Source organism: Paramormyrops kingsleyae, chromosome 17 (assembly GCF_048594095.1).
Source record: "Paramormyrops kingsleyae isolate MSU_618 chromosome 17, PKINGS_0.4, whole genome shotgun sequence".
NCBI classification, from domain to species: domain Eukaryota; kingdom Metazoa; phylum Chordata; class Actinopteri; order Osteoglossiformes; family Mormyridae; genus Paramormyrops; species Paramormyrops kingsleyae.
The window spans coordinates 18,522,632-18,540,156 of record NC_132813.1 but is presented as its reverse complement, the minus strand read 5'-3'; the positions used below and the strand labels follow the sequence as shown (position 1 = coordinate 18,540,156).

At 45.3% G+C, this 17,525-nt stretch overlaps 1 protein-coding gene and 1 long non-coding RNA gene across 3 annotated transcripts; one reads left to right on the top strand and one right to left on the bottom strand.

The window, feature by feature from the left end:
- The first annotated feature begins 3,794 nt into the window (after positions 1-3,794).
- On the top strand, positions 3,795-5,872 carry LOC111851355 (uncharacterized). 2 transcript variants are annotated; one of them, XR_011983331.1, is made up of 2 exons: positions 3,795-3,944; positions 5,374-5,872. It is a non-coding gene; the product is annotated as an uncharacterized lncRNA (long non-coding RNA). The 2 variants fall into 2 exon arrangements; XR_011983332.1 differs by lacking the exon at positions 3,795-3,944 and adding an exon at positions 4,686-4,911.
- A 5,012-nt stretch (positions 5,873-10,884) lies between these two features.
- On the bottom strand, positions 10,885-17,479 carry tbrg1 (transforming growth factor beta regulator 1). Its single transcript, XM_023844730.2, has 14 exons — positions 17,242-17,479; positions 16,704-16,876; positions 16,375-16,432; positions 16,159-16,241; positions 16,002-16,038; positions 14,391-14,453; positions 13,788-14,024; positions 13,556-13,626; positions 12,826-13,058; positions 12,104-12,243; positions 11,698-11,844; positions 11,396-11,493; positions 11,126-11,236; positions 10,885-11,038 (listed from the first exon to the last, which is right to left on the bottom strand). Exons 1-14 carry the CDS (start codon positions 17,320-17,322, stop codon positions 10,885-10,887), a joined length of 1,686 nt encoding a protein of 561 aa, XP_023700498.2. The 5' UTR covers positions 17,323-17,479.
- Positions 17,480-17,525: the final 46 nt, after the last annotated feature.

The window sequence follows — 17,525 nt, the reverse complement described above, 5'->3', positions numbered from 1 at the left end:
ACAGTAGATAGTCCTGCCTGCCCTGCAGCTTAATCAATGAAGCGGCTCTTTCCTTACATCTAATTAATGTAGCAGCTGTTTACTTGCATCTATCACTGAAGCAGCTGCTTCCTTCCATTTGACCTACTATAGTAATTTATATATAGTGTTTCCTTTGCTTTTGTCAGTCTCTGCCATAATTCCCAAGTTTCTTTTGCAGTTTTTCCTGATATCTCTGCCACAGCTTCAGCTGCATTTTTTGCAGCCTCTCCTACACTGTCTGCTCTGGCTGCAACTTTGGTTCCTTCAACCCCCCTCCTATAGCTCCTGCTGCAGCCAAACCCCCCGCAGCTACACCCACTATTCCTACTACTGCTCCTACACCTAATGCCCCAACGGCCCCAGCTTCTGCAGCTGCTGCTCCCGCTGCCCCTAATGCCCCAGCTCACTCTCTCTCTTGCTCGTCTCCTGATCTCTGACTCTTCGGCTTTCTCTCCTCTCTCTTCCATCTCTTCTTTTTCACCTCCATTTCTATAGCGTCTGCTATTACCTGGAGTGATTTATTTGTGTAATGACAGGGAATCCTTATTCCCTGGCCTGCTATGTAGCTCAGTGGCTTGCATGAGCAGCTTAAAAGTTGACACCCTTCCAGTCATGGAACAAGGCTGGCCTTTGGTCTGTCTCACCTGTTTGTTTTATGGTTTTATTTTATCCTTAGCTTTTGGTCTATCCTGCTTGTGTTTTGTGTTTTCTGTGATAGCATGCATGACGTGGCACAGGCAAGGAAGAGAGTAGTATAAAGTCCAAATTCCTAGCATTTTGGTTTTGTTTTTTTGTCAGGTGAAAGTCTGTATGACCAGATATGTGTGTGACAAACTTGGTGTGGTTTAATGTACCAAAATAGCGACATTAAGCTTTTTCACATTAAGCGTTTTAGAATGTCTCCAAATAAGATGACGGAACAAAAAGTGGAAACGCTGCTGCTTTGAAAAAGTCTGCTGCCTTGAAAAATTAAAAAATTACGGTACGTAAGATGTGCAGAAGGCACGTGCATGTGAACAGGAACCTTCATTCCCAATAACGTGTGAAACGGCACCCCTGAAGTCACGCATTACAACGGTCACAAAATATGGCGCAACACCAGCAAGGAGCTACCCAGCTCCGCCTGAACCCTTCTGGAAATGCCAGACGGCGTTTTGGCCAGAGCGCACCGCGTGCATTCTTTGTTGCTCTCGCGATTTTCGTTCTGCTTCATATAAGTATCTGCTGCTCAACGGTCGCCCATCTTCTCGGCACGAGTGGGGCGACGCTGCTATGTCCCCTGCTGGCCGAGACAAGCCAAGAAATATGAGCGCAGGACCAGTGTCACCGTCGGAGCGGTATCACCACGATCCCGCGTAAAATGTCAGCGCAGATAACGTGAGAATCCTCATCACTACAGCTTAATATACGTAAATATACGTGGGGTCCTTATTCAGTGCCAGTGTATTTGGTGCCAGTCAATCATTATCAAGAAGATACACACACTGGCCACACAGTTGCAGCACATTTGTCTGCTGTACCGTCATGCAAATCCATCCATCCATCCATCCATTCAAATCTCCCATTCCATCACATTCCATAGGTGCTCTATTGAAATCTAGTGACTGTGGAGGCCATTTGAGTACAGTGAACTTATTTTCATGTTCAAGAAACCAGTCTGAGATGATATGAGCTCTGTGATATGGCACGTTACCCTGCTGCAGTAGCTATTAGAAGCTGGGTACACTGTGGTCATAAAGGGATGGACATGGTCAGCAACAATACTCAGGTAGGCTGTGGCATTTAAACATTGCTCAGTTGGCACTAAGGGCCCCAAAGTGTGCAAATAAAATACTCTCCACACCATTATACCACAACCAATCTGAATTGTTGATACAAGGCAAGATGCATCAATGGTTTTATTTTGCTTACACCAAATTCTGACCCTACCATCTGGATGTTGCCGCAGTGAATTGAGACTCATCTGACCAGGCAACCTCTTTCCAGTCTTCCATTGTCTATTTTCGGTGAGCCCGTGCCCGCTGTAGCCTGAGTTTCCTGTTTGTAGCTGACAGGAGTGGCACCTGGTGTGGTCTTCCGCTGCTGTAGCCCATCAGCTTCAGAGTTGGATGTGTTGTGCATTCACAGATGCTCTTCTGCATACCTTGGTGGTAACGAGTTGTTGAGTTACTCTTGCCTTTCTATCACCTAGAGCCAGTCTGTCCCTGACCTCTGCCATCAACAAGGCATTTTTTCCCAGAGAACCACAGCTCACTGGATGTTTTTTCTTTTTCGGCCCATTCTCTGTAAACCCTAAAGATTGTGAAAATACCAGTCGATCAGCATTTTCTGAAATACTCATACCAGTCCACCTAACACCAAGAACAATGTCGCCTTCGAAGTCACTTAAATCACCTTTCTTCCCCATTCTGGTGTTTGATATGAGCATGACTTTGATCTGCATAATTTTATACATTGTGCTGCTGACATACAGACAGGTGAACAGGTATACCTAATAGAGTGGCCAGTGAGTGTATTTCTAGTCTATCTGTTCATTTACTTTGTAGTTGGTGGTGCAATCTGCCTCACTGCTTAATGATCAGTCCAGTAACAGCACTTAGATCAACAGAGGAAGGTGCAATAGCTAAGAGGGCTGGGCTGGGTTGTTACACATCTTTAATAAGTATTACAACCATCCCCTTACATACAAATAAGGACACTTCCTTGATTTTAATAATTTTACAGAATGTCTAGACAGTGGAAAAGAAAGACTGAAAGAGGTGTGCCTGCCAGTGTTTTTAAAAAAGCATCTGATGAGGTCACAAGGAAGGGCAAGTCAGTCAGGTCAGTTGCGAAGACACATGAGATCTGCCATGTAACACTGAACAGATACTGCAAATCACTGCAGAAGCTGAGAGACCAGGGGTCCAGTGATCTTCTCAGTGTAGGTTACCACAGCAGCGACAAAGTTTTCTCTGAGGTGCAGGAATATTTGGGTACACTGTGCTGGCAGAATATTTGACTCAGGCGGCAGACCTGTATTATAGACTGACAGTATCTGGGCCCACCAAGCCTGTACTGCAGGGTTACCAAGATTCATTTGTCAGCATTGTGACCGATTAAGAACACACAAACACACATTATTTTTATTTGATTCTGAGGTTTTTTTGCTCAGATGCATTGTAGTAGAGTATTGATTAAGCCATACATACCATTAAGAAAGTTTGTTCTAGCACACTAGTGGATATATGAGTTATGGTCAGTCAGTCCTCAAAAACTTCTTTTTGAACCATATAGCACAGTGTGGCCAGTGTTTTTGCTTCTTTTGTCTAACTGTTGCAACTTACCGCAACACGTGTTACACCCTACCCTGGTAGTGGGGCAGGTTGTAACAAAGGAACACCATGTAGGCCTATTTGTCATGAACTCACCAGGTCTGTGATATTCTTGCAGAGGTTTGACTTGGTACAGTTTGTAGCAAACAAACTTAATGGGGTACTTAATAGAAAAAATTAGGTTTAACGTGGATTAACAGATATTCGCCGAAAGATTTCTTGCTGTGAGCGTTTCAGCTTGAAAGCTTGAGTGTCACCCCAGATGCGTCAGAGTTGGCAACCCTGCTTACGGCCCGAATCGCACCTACGACCGGTCAGTCCGAGCCGATCGCAGCCGAAAGTTGCCGACGACCTGCATAGGATCGTATTGTCTGTTATGGTACGAATGGGCATCCGTGACAACAGCTTGATTACTTTTGAATCACGTGTGCTTCTTTTCTCAAACTTCTTTCCAGCGCTTTAACGAGTGACTGTGTTTTTAAGTCTTCTAAAAAAATGGAGAAAAACGAAATTACAGTCAAGATCAAAATTAAAATTAATATCAAAATAAAAATAAAGAAGGAAACAGAAAGGATAGATACGACGCGGAGGAAGTGTTACATGCCGAAGGTAAAGCCCTAGATTAAGAGACTATTAGAACACTTCGAGTTAGAATATAACATGTGTTATGCAGAAAAAGGCATCCCTGCCGTAGAATGCATGCCGGTGTTCTGACGAGTTGAGCTTTTTGGGGGTTAGGGTTTTAGGGGTTTTTGGGGGTTAGTGTAAGGGTTAGGGCTATCGATTAGCAAAAAGTGTTACAACATACCCGGTCTCCCCTACGCATTCCCCGTAGACGCGCGGCAATTCCTTGTTGTAGCAGCGCAAATGCCTATTTATTTTATGTGCGTCCACGCTGTTATGACGAAAAATTACCCTGCATTTTAACATTTATGTGGCTAATTTGTAGCTAAAATGCACAGTGATTTCTTGTCATAACAGCGCGAATGCACATAAAATAAGTACTACGAGACATTGCAGCGAATGATCGAGTTGGCGTGAGATTTTGAATTCGAGACAAGTCTACACACGTATATTTAGATGTATATAACAGTTTTATTACCTTGCAAACCCTGCAGACTATTTACAAACTGCCCCAACGCTTTTCATGTAGCCAATTTTAGGTTTAAATGGATTAATAGATATTCGCCGTAAGATTTCTTTGAAAGCGTGAGTGTCACGCCAGATGCGTCAGAGTTGGCAACCCTGCTTACGGCCGAATCGGACGTACGACCGGTCAGTCGGAGCCGATCGCAGCCGAAAGTCGCCGACGACTTGCATAGGATCGTATTGTCAGTTATGGTACGAATGGGCATCCATGACAACAGCTTGATTAGTTTTGAATCACATGTGCTTCTTTTCTCAAACTTCTTTCCAGCGCTTTAACGAGTGACTGTGTTTTTAAGTCTTCTATAAAATGGAGAGAAACGAAATTAAAGTAATCAAGATCAAAATTGTAATTATTATCAAAATAAAAATAACAAGTAAGGAAACGGAAAGGATAGATAAGACGCGGAGGAAGTGTTACATGCCGAAGGTAAAGCCCTAGATTAAGAGACTATTAGAACACTTGAATTAGAGTATAACATGCGTTATGAGGAAAAATGCATCCCTGCCGCAGAATGCATACCGATGTTCCGACGAGTTGAGCTTTTAGGGTTTTTTGGGGGGTTAGGGTTTTAGGTTTTTTTTGGGGGGATAGGGTTTTACGGGTTTTTTGGGGATTAGGGTAAGGGATAGGGCTATCGATTAGCACTACGGTAGCCTAACTCGACAAAGTAGCTCAACTCGTTTCAGATCAGTGACCAATCTGTCCGTGCAATATGGCGTGCTAAGGGAGGGTGCTGGATGAAATCGTATATGCTGCCGCTTAGGAGGGGGGGTGTTTCGCGTACACCACAGTGTGAATTAGGACTATTGCTGGCTTGCTTGTGGATATACCTTTAATACCCACAGAGGTTCAATACAATATCAATAGCCTCTCCTTGTCTTAAAACAGAATACTGCTGGACTAATAGGCTATGGCCGGGGACGGCGAAGCACGGACTTCCATGGCTCCAGTGACCGGCGACCTGAGATGGGCCAGGGGCAGCCTCCGCAAACCGCCAGGAGTAATGGATTAATAATGGGCTACGGCCGGGGACGGCGTATTAATAGAGATGTCGTTTAAGTGTTGGTAGGTAAATTAGATAAGCTAAGGTAGGTAAATTAGATAAGCTAAGGTAGGTAAGTTAGATAAGTTGACTCTCCCTGCCAGCCCCTGGAGGATGGGCTCCCCCTTTGAGTCTGGTCCCTCCCAAGGTTTCTTCCTAATAGGGAGTTTTTCCTTGCCACTGTCGCCTATGGCTTACTCACTGGGGGCTTTGGGTGGGGATGCTGTAAAACGTTTTGAGACGGTGTAATGTGATATCGTGCTATACAATAATAAATGTGTTTGTAGATATGCTAGGATAAGATATGCTAGGATGTGAGCTTTACAATAAAACATATATTCAATATTTGTGTCTTTGTCGTCTCTTTTGTGCTGTGTCTGTCTTGGTTTGACAATCTTGCATCGTTAATTTATGTTTGGCACTCTCTCCTAAACGTCAATAAGCAGAGACAGAGGAATAGGAGGAAGGAACGGTTAAGTAAAAAACAACCAAAAAAAAGTATCAAAATAAGTGTTGCCTTATTTTAATTTCAGCTTTACTACCACCTATGAGTTAATAGCTGACAGTGTTTGTGTTAAAAGTGTGTAAATAAGTTTAACTCCGGTGTATTACTGAAAAACGCGCCGGGTTCTGCCTGCTGTCATTCGGCTAACGTATAGGCGACTCTTCTGGTAAGTGACAGGTAAAGTTGTCATTTAAAGTAATGCTAACGTGCATTGCCAGTTAGTAATTGTTTTTCTGTGTCACGTTACGTCCTTTATAGTTGTACTACAGTGCATTCTGAATCCATGCTAACTAGCTAGCTAGCTAATGTGAACATGAAGCAGTACTGCCTTCCAGCTTGAGGATTCCCACCCCGGTCCGCGGCCAGTTTTCCGCTGGGGCTTTTGCGGAGGGGTTGGTTGCAAATGCAAATGATTCCTTCATGTTCGTGCGTTGTGTTCAGATGTGAAAATAAAAGATAACTATCAAATTCAATGTTCATGTCCTATTATATAAGATAAGACTGTAAAATAATTTGCCATGCATATGTGTGTGTGTGTGTTATGTATTTTTTGTATATGAAATGTAGCTAGGAAATCTTTAATATTCATAAAACATTCCTTTTGAAGCTAATAAGAAGAAGGCAGAGAAAACCTTTGGAAATTCTGGGTAATGAAAATATTAGTATTATTTTTAAATTCTTTATAGAACTGCAATTTTATTGAGTAGCCTATACATTACTTGCAACGGCATAAAATGTGTCTTTAATTGCCTGCAATCGCCTACACTCCTACAGTATACAAAAAAGTCCCGCTTGCAAAATCTCAAGGCAATGCACATTGTTTGTGTGGCTTTGAGAGCCCGTCTTCGCCTACTTGGACGTCTACTATACGGAGCTAATAAATTTAAGATGGAATATTCCATCTCGGCTGAAGTAGTATCTTTTGAAAAGAATATCATCCGGCAACAATAAAGGATCTTGCCGATCGCGCAAAACCCTCTCAATGTGAAATTCCCTTATTATTTGTGCACCGATTGCAATTGGTCGCTCATTCATTAATGGCGAGGCCTTGACTGATTGGATTTCCATTCTTGGACACTGATTACGTGTGCAAGCTAATCCTTGTTTACACAGAACAAAGCCTGAAATATTACAGGTGTGATCCCCGCAGGTCACTTACTAAGATTATCATGACTGAGGCATTTGGACATGGGGACTGACAGTCTGTGCAACAGCCTGAAATAGGTAAATGAATCAAGCTTGTCCTGACCTCACAAAACAGGCCACACTGGTACATCATACAGCATATTAAAGCTTAGTATTTGTGCTTTACAATGAGAACAGACACATGGTTTTACCTTTGAAAGAAATGTCAACCTATTTAAGAAATCATTGCAGTTTCGCGATTTGGCGTAGCAGTAGGAAGCACGCCTTCGATACTGCATTTACATGTGATTTAAATGAGAGGCTTTGTATCTAAGATGACACCTAGGTTATGGACTGAGCTGCTGAGGGAAAAGTTAATTGGAGCTGGATTCCTGGTTCAGTCCCATGGAGGGGTGACATCGCGAATGGGGCCTATGAACTATCATCTAGGTGAAGCCTTCATGGCCGCCCAACACAGCCCAGCGTGGATAACGGACTCATTGATGGACTTTGTCTTCATTCTTAATCACAGCTTGTACTTACCTTTTCAGTAATGTTAGGATGCCCAGGGGGGTTGGGCAGCCAGTTGACCTTGGATCTCCTTACTTGGGAGTTTTTGGTTCCTCTCCTCCATTGTCATCTGGCTTTCTTTATTTAATTTCTTTCCTTCCTTTTTCCCATTCTGTATTTATGTCTCTAATGATGTTGTAATGTATCACAAGACATCCATGTAAAGTGCTATATAAAGATACATTGAATTGAGAGCATTTTTAACGTTCAAGAAAGACTGTCAGTCTGGAAAGCCTCGCCGTTCCGGTGGTGTCTGGTGAACTTTTGCTTGCCCTTGAAAATCCAGGGCAGTGGGTGTAAATCTCATGCCAGGCCAGACCCATATCCACAGCAGGTCTCCAAAGTGACAGCCTAAAAATAGGGTGACCAGATAATCCATGTCAGGGAGGACACTCTGAGCCAGGACAGGAATTGTAAATTACCATTTCAATTAAAAGGACCTGGATTTCACTTAAGCACTGAGTTCTTGCTGTGTGCTGATTGGTCAGTCTCCTATAATCATGCATGTCACTAATGCTAATGTGAAACAGCTGGATGAGTCTTTCAGTCAAGGAAACAAACCAGTCAAAGCACAAGAAGAGCTGAACTATTTAGCCGAGCACAGGAGCCTTTCAATTTGAAAGTAGTTTGTAAAACCCGAAGTAGCTCAAAGTGTCCTCCCTGACATGGATTATCTGGTCACCCTACTAAAAACCTTAACGTTTTGGAGGTCTGCAAAGAGGAGTGGATGAAAATTCCTGATGACCTGCATGCAAACCTGGTGACCAACTACAATGTCTGACAGCTGTGCTTACAAACACTGGTTATTTCATCAACTACTAAAGCATGTGTTCCAAGAGATCAAATACTTTTTTCCCTAGATAAATGACAGATTGATTTGTACCAGTTACATAATGATGTTTTTCTTGTTTTGTTGAAAATCTGTCTTCTGATGTTAAACCTACCATTGAAATTATAGACTTCTCATTTCTTTATAAATAGGTCAACTTAAGTAGTTGACCCCCTGTTGAATTCCTATATTTCCCTCACTGTATTTCCCTTCTCAGGGCCTTGCTGTCTGGGTGGTTTTCATTCCAATTCCATTCTCCTTCTGTGAGTGGAAAAAAAAATACACTTCATATGAAAAGGAGAGTGCTGGAATTTCATCTTGTATAAGTTATGATTCGCCATAATGTTTGGTAAACTGTGTATTAGCAACAAATAAGGACACCGCCCTAATTTCTGCGAAACAGCACTTTATCTTATACATGGAAAAGCATAGGGATTAAGCGGTTTCAGAAAATGGATGGATGGAAAAGCAGAAAGTACAGGTGTTGGAGCAATATGCATCATTGAGAATAGCACTGCTACTTTGTCTGATAGGATGGGGGGAATAGTGACAGCTGCCTCTCACTGGTAGGTAGCGAATACCACAGTGGTTTCAGAATTATTTTGGTATTACTTTTATTATAAATGAAAATATTGAAACATAATTCAATAATATCCCTGTTCCTTCCACCCGTTTTATATTTCTGTCCATGATACAATCTATAAACAAAACCACTTCATTAACACTATGGTCCTACCTAACAGAAGAGCAGTGTCATCTTATTGCTTTACATTATTTACATAAGCAAAGCAGTAAGCTGTTCTGGATACAGAGGAAAATCACTGCTAACTGTCCACACGAAGCGCTAATAAGTGCGATGATTCTTGGTTCATGAATATTTGGTCCATCCAGGATAAAGGTACATAGAGATGCCAAGTTTCACATCACATCCTCAGGAAGCAATAGGTGGGTTGAATTGCAGTCTCTGTAAAGCTTCTTCCGTAGACGACCAAGAAAGAGTTAACTGGTGCCCGCTGCAGGACTCAGGGACTGCTGAAGTGGGATGCTGAGGTCTGTAGGGTGGCAGAGCCAAGGAGACGAGCGTGTGATGGGAGTGTAGCCTGTGTCGCTCGGCCTAGAACAACGAACAGAACGCACCACAATCACGGCCTATGAACGTTAGCAAGGTCCGGATGCACAGGCTCACTGTACAGCAAAGGCACAGTCAGTGACTGGATTCTGGAGACACTGAAGCCATCCCCATCGCTCCTCTTCCCTGCCAGTGTGAGGCTGCCTGTGGATTGGTCATATACTCCAACCACAGTCTCACCGTCACCCAAAATTATGCATCCCCATTCCACAAATAACAGGCTCTCGGGTAGGAGTACACTGAACAAAAAAAAAAAAAACAAAAATCCAGGATCTTTTTGTAGCTCAAATTTGGCATTTGCACTTGTGTGAAATATCAAAATGACTTGAGCAGAAGAATCACTGGACAGATGTTCCTTATTATGGTACCAATGAAATGTCAGTCTGATATGTGCACCATCACAATGCCAGGTGCAGGGAGGCGCTATAGAGCTGTCGCCAGAATCATGGACGTCCATTTTGGTACCCTAAGCCACCTTCAATGCGGTTTGAGTCCAACCAGCACTGTAATCACAGACCACATGGCCTGCATACTCTGGATCGACACATATGACCATCTTTTGCAGCTCTCACTGATATCAGGTAACTTCATACAGCAGTTGAAAAGTGCAGCAACAATCCACAGCCCCATCAACTCAGGTGCTGTGTCACAGACACGCCTCATATGATTGTGGGAATTCTTTTCCATGACTCACCTTCTTTTTTAGGACATGTGACCAAGAGCCTAATCAATCCAATCAATCAGCCATCAGATTTTCTTAATGTCTTTTTAAAATCTGCATTTATATTTTTGTTTAGTATGCATAAGCTAAGTGGCCAGTGAGGTGTGGCTGTGGTTAGACTGCATCACTTGGGGACAAATTATGCATGAATTAGCATTTTAGACAAGCACTTGTGCAATGAAAAAGAATTCTGATTCTAACCACAGGTTGCTGATGAAACACCTGCTTTAAAGGGCTTCACTTCATTAGGCTCTGTCATCGATACCTCACTTTCAATAACATCTTCCTTTGAGAATCTCTTTATGCTTATTTTTACAAATCCAAGCTGAGAAATTCCCAAATTATCCAGAAAAAGATGTCTATTGAAAGGCCTTCAAGTGATACCAAATGATGTGGTCACCAGGAAGAAAAAAAAAAGTTTATGTATTGAATGAATGCATGACTGTATTCATTCATTTAGTTATTTATTCTGGTTCTTTCACAGTAACATCAAAATCAAAATGTAGCTTGTGTTTTCATGACCTAGCTGCCTCTGGAAGGCCTCAAAGTTGATGGCTGCATCATCCTCAGATGGGCTGTGCGACAGCTGTCCACTGCCATGTCGGCAGACTTCAAAACGTACCCACTGGTAGCTAAAGAGAGGGGAGGGCACACCACAGGGGTGGGTCGCAGGCACACAGAGCTACGGCAAAAGGCTGGCAAACAGGCACCGCACTTACTGCCCGCATTTGCGTGCTCCTGGGCAGCTCTGGATCAGGTTCTGGATGGTGGGGTGGGAATATCCAAAGAATTCAGCCCCCGACGGCTGGATGGGGGACAGAGGTTTGCCACTGAGGGAGAGATGGGGGTGCAAACAACATTTAAAGAACCCTCTGTTAGATATGAGTTGAGAAAAATCAAGGAACTTCATTGTCACAGGACTAAAGTTACTATTTCTCACTCATTCCTAAAACAATACGTTCTGGCCTACACACATCCAGCAACGGTACCTTATGGCTGTGATTGCCTTCAGAAGGTTGGCGTGGCAAGTTTGGGCAGAGGAGGCGACGATGGAATTCTGGGGGTCCTCCTCAGGAACGATCTCAAACTGGAACGGAGAGTTTTAGTCACATCTCCATGCATGTACGGATATATTAAAGGTTTTCCAGTCATTCCGAAAAATAAATCAAAACTGCAGACCAGCTTCTGAAAGTTCTAGGGACTTCAAGTGAGGAGATTTTCTGCTTTCAAATTAGTCTGCAGCAATTACATGATCTGAGCTCAGCATGTGAATGTGAGAGCCTGGGGTTACCTGGGGTCCTGCCCCCCCGTCCTTGATCTGACAAGTGTACAGGCACTGCTGCTCTGGGCTCTTCATGCTGGCAAACACACGTGTGCTGCAGAAGCCCACTGGGTAGATGGCGCTCTCGTCATGGAAGTGAGGCCTGTCGGTGATGATCTGGAACATGGACCCAGACCCAACAGCAACATCATGCTTTTGTGTCCCAGTTACAATCAAAACAATCAAAATCAAAGACTTAAACACAGTACAGTTATGCTTTACAATGGAATATCCATAACCCAAATTTCCTTCTCAAAGTCTTTTAATAATGTGAAAATTACAGCACCTTCATAAACCCTCAGAAGCACAATAAGCCTGGTTTCTGTAGCCGAATGCTAAGAGCAGTAGATGCGGGTCGAGCCCCTGCGACACTGACCTCCCCCAGACTGTAAACCGTCAGCCCTCCCAGCACAATGGGGAAGACTGGGCGCCCACAGGAGTCCAAGGCGATGGGTTGGACCAGCCGACGGACCCCTCCTTCCAGAACTTTCTTTTTCTTCGACACCTTTTTCAGGACTGATGAAGCACACACAGTCTCACTATTTGAAGGCTGCATGGAGCAGTAATTCAGCTGCCATGCTTCATGTCCACACCAGTGCACAGATACTATTCATTTTCATATGCAGATATTTCTCAGATACTTTCGTATGATTTTCACTGGTCTTAATCAGGGATAATCACAAAGAGACCACACAGTTAATAAAGACGGCATGCTGGATATAGCGGTAATACTGTTCAAGTTCAGCAACACTGAGTAACCTGAGCAACGAATATAGAATGGAATAGAAGAGGACAGGCATACTTCATTAATCCCCATGTGGAAACACTTTTCGCCTACCCAATCTTGCTCTCCATGAGACTCAGTCAGGTGAGAGCAAGCTTGGGGGTTAAGGGCCTTGCTCTAGGGCCTACAGACATGTGACTATTCTGCCGGGGCTGGGGATTCAACAAGAGACATTCCCATTATTCCCAAAACAGCCCCTTAACCAAGACAGTAGGCATGAGAAACACAAAAATCTGATTAAACTGCCTGTCCCTGATCTCTGATACCATACTACTGGGTCGGCATGTTTCCGTTCAGAACAGCATCATACACACCATCCTCTCTTCCATTCTCTCTGCCTCGCTCCTTCCGTTCCTTCTTAGGCTTTTTAGGGAGGCCCTCATCTGTCCCAGAGCTGCTGGGCCCCAGGCAGAGCCCCCCTGTCAGGAGAGGGAGCCCAGCAGAGCTGGCGCTGAAGGCTGCAGTGGCGTTACAGGTGGCACTGGGCGTGGAGAGCAGCTCCCCCTCTGGCAGAGACTGGTACTGAAGAAGAGTCTTCAACAGAAACCTGTCAGCAAAGGTATAGATTTTATATAAGCAATTTCCTGCTATTATAGTGAACATTTCACAGGACAAATGAAAAATAACAACCCTAAGAACGACTACGCTGCGTAAGAAGTTTCTAATAAATTTAGGCTTAATTTAATTAAGCCTAAATTATACAGAACAACATACTGGGTTTCTACAAGCCTTTGACAGTTAAAGTTTATTTAAACTGACCTGATGATGCACAAATGAACACCAGTCTGTTGGAGCTTTAAAGTCAGACACCCTAAATTAAAGCACAGAGCCGACGTCGAGCGCACCTTTTGTTGCATTAATCTGTTTACTCAGCCTTTGAGACCCACAGGCTGGGTTTACATGGTCTTACACTACCCACCGACTTTAAATGCTGGCTTCCACAACAGCACTTTACAGTACGTGTATCGCTAGTAACAATCACGGGTTTAGAAACCACGTTATAACGGAGATGACGGTGACACTGGAACTAACGCACGGTCCTACCTTCGTTCCTCTTTAGCTCTGAGAAACTTTTCCTCCAGATGAGCAACTTCATCACAGAGAGCAACATTCTCCTGTGGGTCAGAGTTCAGAGCATTTCAAGGTCATTTAGAAACCTCCTATGAGGGCATTTCTGACATCCAATGTCAAGGTGAAACGTAACATGTTTGCACCATCCAGCCAGAGCGATGCAGCATGACCCCTATAAATGCCACAGTACTTCAACCCCACGTACAAATATCATGGCGCGGGCAGCTTTACGCAGCCTAAGGTACTTCAGCCGGTATTTTTCATTCTGAGTCTTGCGCTGGACCTTCCTGGCTTTTGGCCTGGGCTCCGCGAGACCCGGCGGAGAGGGAAAGGGGGGCAGCGAGGTCCCGGAGCTGGAGCTGGAGAAGGTGGCCTGGGCGGGGGGGCCCAGGAAAGTCTGGCTGGAGAATGAACGCGAAACCTGCTGCCTCTCTTCATCACTCTGTGCACAGCGGGAGGGAAAGTGCCTCACATCAGAGAGCTCCCATACACACAATTTTCCAACGGGGTGATTGTTGAAATAACATTAATAATTCCCGAAAAAATATGAAAATATGAAACAAAAACTTGAATGGTTTTAGCACAAACATGACCAAAACAAATTAAATAAATGTAAAAATCTACAAGGACTAAACCTTTGTCATGGAAAATCATGTTACACTGACCAGAGCATGACCACTGAGTCAGTCCCCCCTCCCAGGCCAGACATTATAGACACCACCGGAAAAGCTTAAAATACACAAAGAAGTTCCTTATTCATCTGTCTCCGTTAGGGTTTTTCCTGCCAGTCCTTCAACTGGGAACTTACCAGCAGTGCAAAGACTCCATTTCTGTTCTCAATCCTCTTGAAGCGCCTGCTCCCTTTCTGAGTCTGTAATATAGTTGGACACTGAGGCCGAGGGTGACGGTCCCTAAGCCAGGCGCCCAGCCCAGGTCTCAGTGAGGCCGAGGGCGACGGTCCCTAAGCCAGGCTCCCTAGCCCTGGTTTGAGTGAGGCTAAGGGTGACGGTCCCTAAGCCAGGCTCCCCAGCCCTGGTTTGAGTGAGACCGAGGGTGACGGTCCCTAAGCCGGGCCGCCCAGCCCTGGTTTGAGTGAGGCCGAGGGTGACGGTCCCTAAGCCGGGCCGCCCAGCCCTGGTTAAGTGAGGCAGAGGGTGACGGTCCCTAAGCCAGGCTCCCCAGCCCTGGTCTCACTGAGGCCGAGGGTGACGGTCCCTAAGCCAGGCTCCCCAGCCCTGGTCTCACTGAGGCCGATGGTGACTGTCCCTAAGCCGGGCTCCCCAGCCCTGGTCTCACTGAGGCCGATGGTGACTGTCCTTAAGCCGGGCCATCCAGCCCTGGTCTCACTGAGGCCGAGGGTGACGGTCCCTAAGCCAGGCTCCCCAGCCCTGGTCTCACTGAGGCCGATGGTGACTGTCCCTAAGCCGGGCTCCCCAGCCCTGGTCTCACTGAGGCCGATGGTGACTGTCCTTAAGCCGGGCCATCCAGCCCTGGTCTCACTGAGGCCGATGGTGACTGTCCCTAAGCCGGGCTCCCCAGCCCTGGTCTCACTGAGGCCGATGGTGACTGTCCCTAAGCCAGGCTCCCCAGCCCTGGTCTCACTGAGGCCGAGGGTGACAGTCCCTAAGCCGGGCTCCCCAGCCCTGGTCTCACTGAGGCCGATGGTGACTGTCCCTAAGCCAGGCTCCCCAGCCCTGGTCTCACTGAGGCCGAGGGTGACAGTCCCTAAGCCGGGCTCCCCAGCCCTGGTCTCACTGAGGCCGAGGGTGACAGTCCCTAAGCCGGGTTCCCCAGCCCTGGTCTCACTGAGGCCGATGGTGACGGTCTCAAAGCCAGGCTCCCCAGCCCTGGTCTCACTGAGGCAGAGGGTGACGGTCCTTAAGCCGGGCCATCCAGCCCTGGTCTCAGTGAGGCTGAGAATGAGGGTCCCTTAGCTGCGTTGCCCAGCCCTGGTCCCAACGAGCATTACCCTCAGCCCCCCTCCCCCTCCTGATTTCAGGGATTCGTCAAGCACAGATTAACATGTGCTCTCTAAAACATGCAGGGATTTTGGCCTCAAGGAGCAGGCCCAGGTACTGCTCCCTGCCCTACCACTGGATCATCATCTCACTGCTCCTGTTGAGACTGAACTTCTCAAAACTGCCATGTAAGCTCCAGTAGGGCAAATACAACAGCTGCTCACCCCTCAGCAAGGATAATGCATTTCAGCTCATATCCAAAATAACTAAACGAAATCAACAAAATCAAATGGAAAAAATGAATGGAAAATGAGCTAACAGAACAAACATACATGTTCGATAAAAAAGTGACAGTTTTTCAAAGAGAAGTTACGAATACTGCATTGTGTGCAGATGAAGGGTCACAATGTATCAGATTCATAAATCTGCCCAACGTGGCTGCGTCTGACACACTGTCTTACCTCGCGATACATCACAGCTTCCAGACTTGACTTGGCACTACAAAGAAGACAGGGTGGAGAACAATGGACTGCGGTTAAAATGTTTGCTATAACACAGTCACCCTGGGCATTCCAGGTCAGGTATTCAGTCAAATCTGCATGCTGTATTTGCTCTCACTTTGACTGCACCAGGCCCCTATCAATAATTCTCTGCTTGATTTCTTTAATGTGCATCGGCCGGCCTGCCTCCTCAAGGACAATCTGAAAGTGTGAGAAAACGAAACTTGACATTCATCCCACTAAATCAAGGATCCATGTGCATCATCAGAGTTTATTTAAACTGCACACGCTCTACGTCACATTAAAACCTGAACCCAAAAGGCATTAAACTGACCTGGGCAGCATCAAGCCATGTGAGATTTGGCTTGTCAGCAACATCACTTGGTGGTTCACTGAGAAGAAACAAACACAAGATTAGTCCTGTAGAAGTAGAACTTTCTTTCCTTTTTTACCAATCCACAATGACCAGGGTCAAGAAATTTTATGGAAGGCGTTTTAATTACCACTTAAATATTAAATACTTAAAGGCTAATCTTAGCTTAAAGACTGCAGAACAACAGTTCTCAGTGGCCACCTGTCTCAATATCCTTACCTGTGAAACTAAACACACCAATAACAAAATAAATGGCAGCGACTGAATGAAACGTGCACTGTCGCACTCACGTTTCCAGGCTCTCTGAGGCGCCGGATAGACTTGCGATGTTGTCCAAGGCTGGAAAGAGCGAGTAGTTGCCCTGCCCGTCCGGCTCCATCTCCGTGTCGAAGTTGGACAGAGTGTTCAGAGGGTCCATCGGGGATAGGGGAGCGCTCGGGGTCTGGCTGCTGCTTGCGGGGGTCTGGGCGGCAGAGTGTTATAACAGCGCGTTATGACGGACGGCCAGCCGGCATCACAGGACGCGTTTCTATTTCGGCTCTGGGCCGTCTCTCAGAAAGTGGCTAACCGACGATCTACACGTTTTTTGGCAAAATATCTGATGAAGTACAAAAGGAAGACAATCACAATATTGCATCTGGTTGTGAATCTTAAGAAATACAACCCCGGAACGTTTTCCCTTCTTGAGTGACAAACCTAGCTGGTTTAATTCTTGTTTTCCCAAATGTTCTGACCTTATGTATAAGTATTTGCTTACAACATATATATATATAGCAGTTTATCAGAAAGCACCCGACAATAACGGCATGAGCTCGGCGAGCTGGCTACCTCAGCCCTGTCGATTCGCGGCCTGGGCGGCTCCTTTCCGTGAATCATCGGCGATTCCTGCAGCTCTTCGCCAGTGTCCATTGCATTGTTCAGTGATTTACGTACAAACTGGGTTTCAAAAACAGCCCAGTGTTTTAAAGTAGCGTTTATCTTGTTAAAGAAGAAAAAAATGCCAGTGCAACATCAAACCTAATCTTTTGTTTTCGTATCTCCTAGCGGAACCCAAGTGTGTTGTCGGGGGAATTGTTTCAAGGAGACACCGTGTGGGCTGGCTGTAACATTTC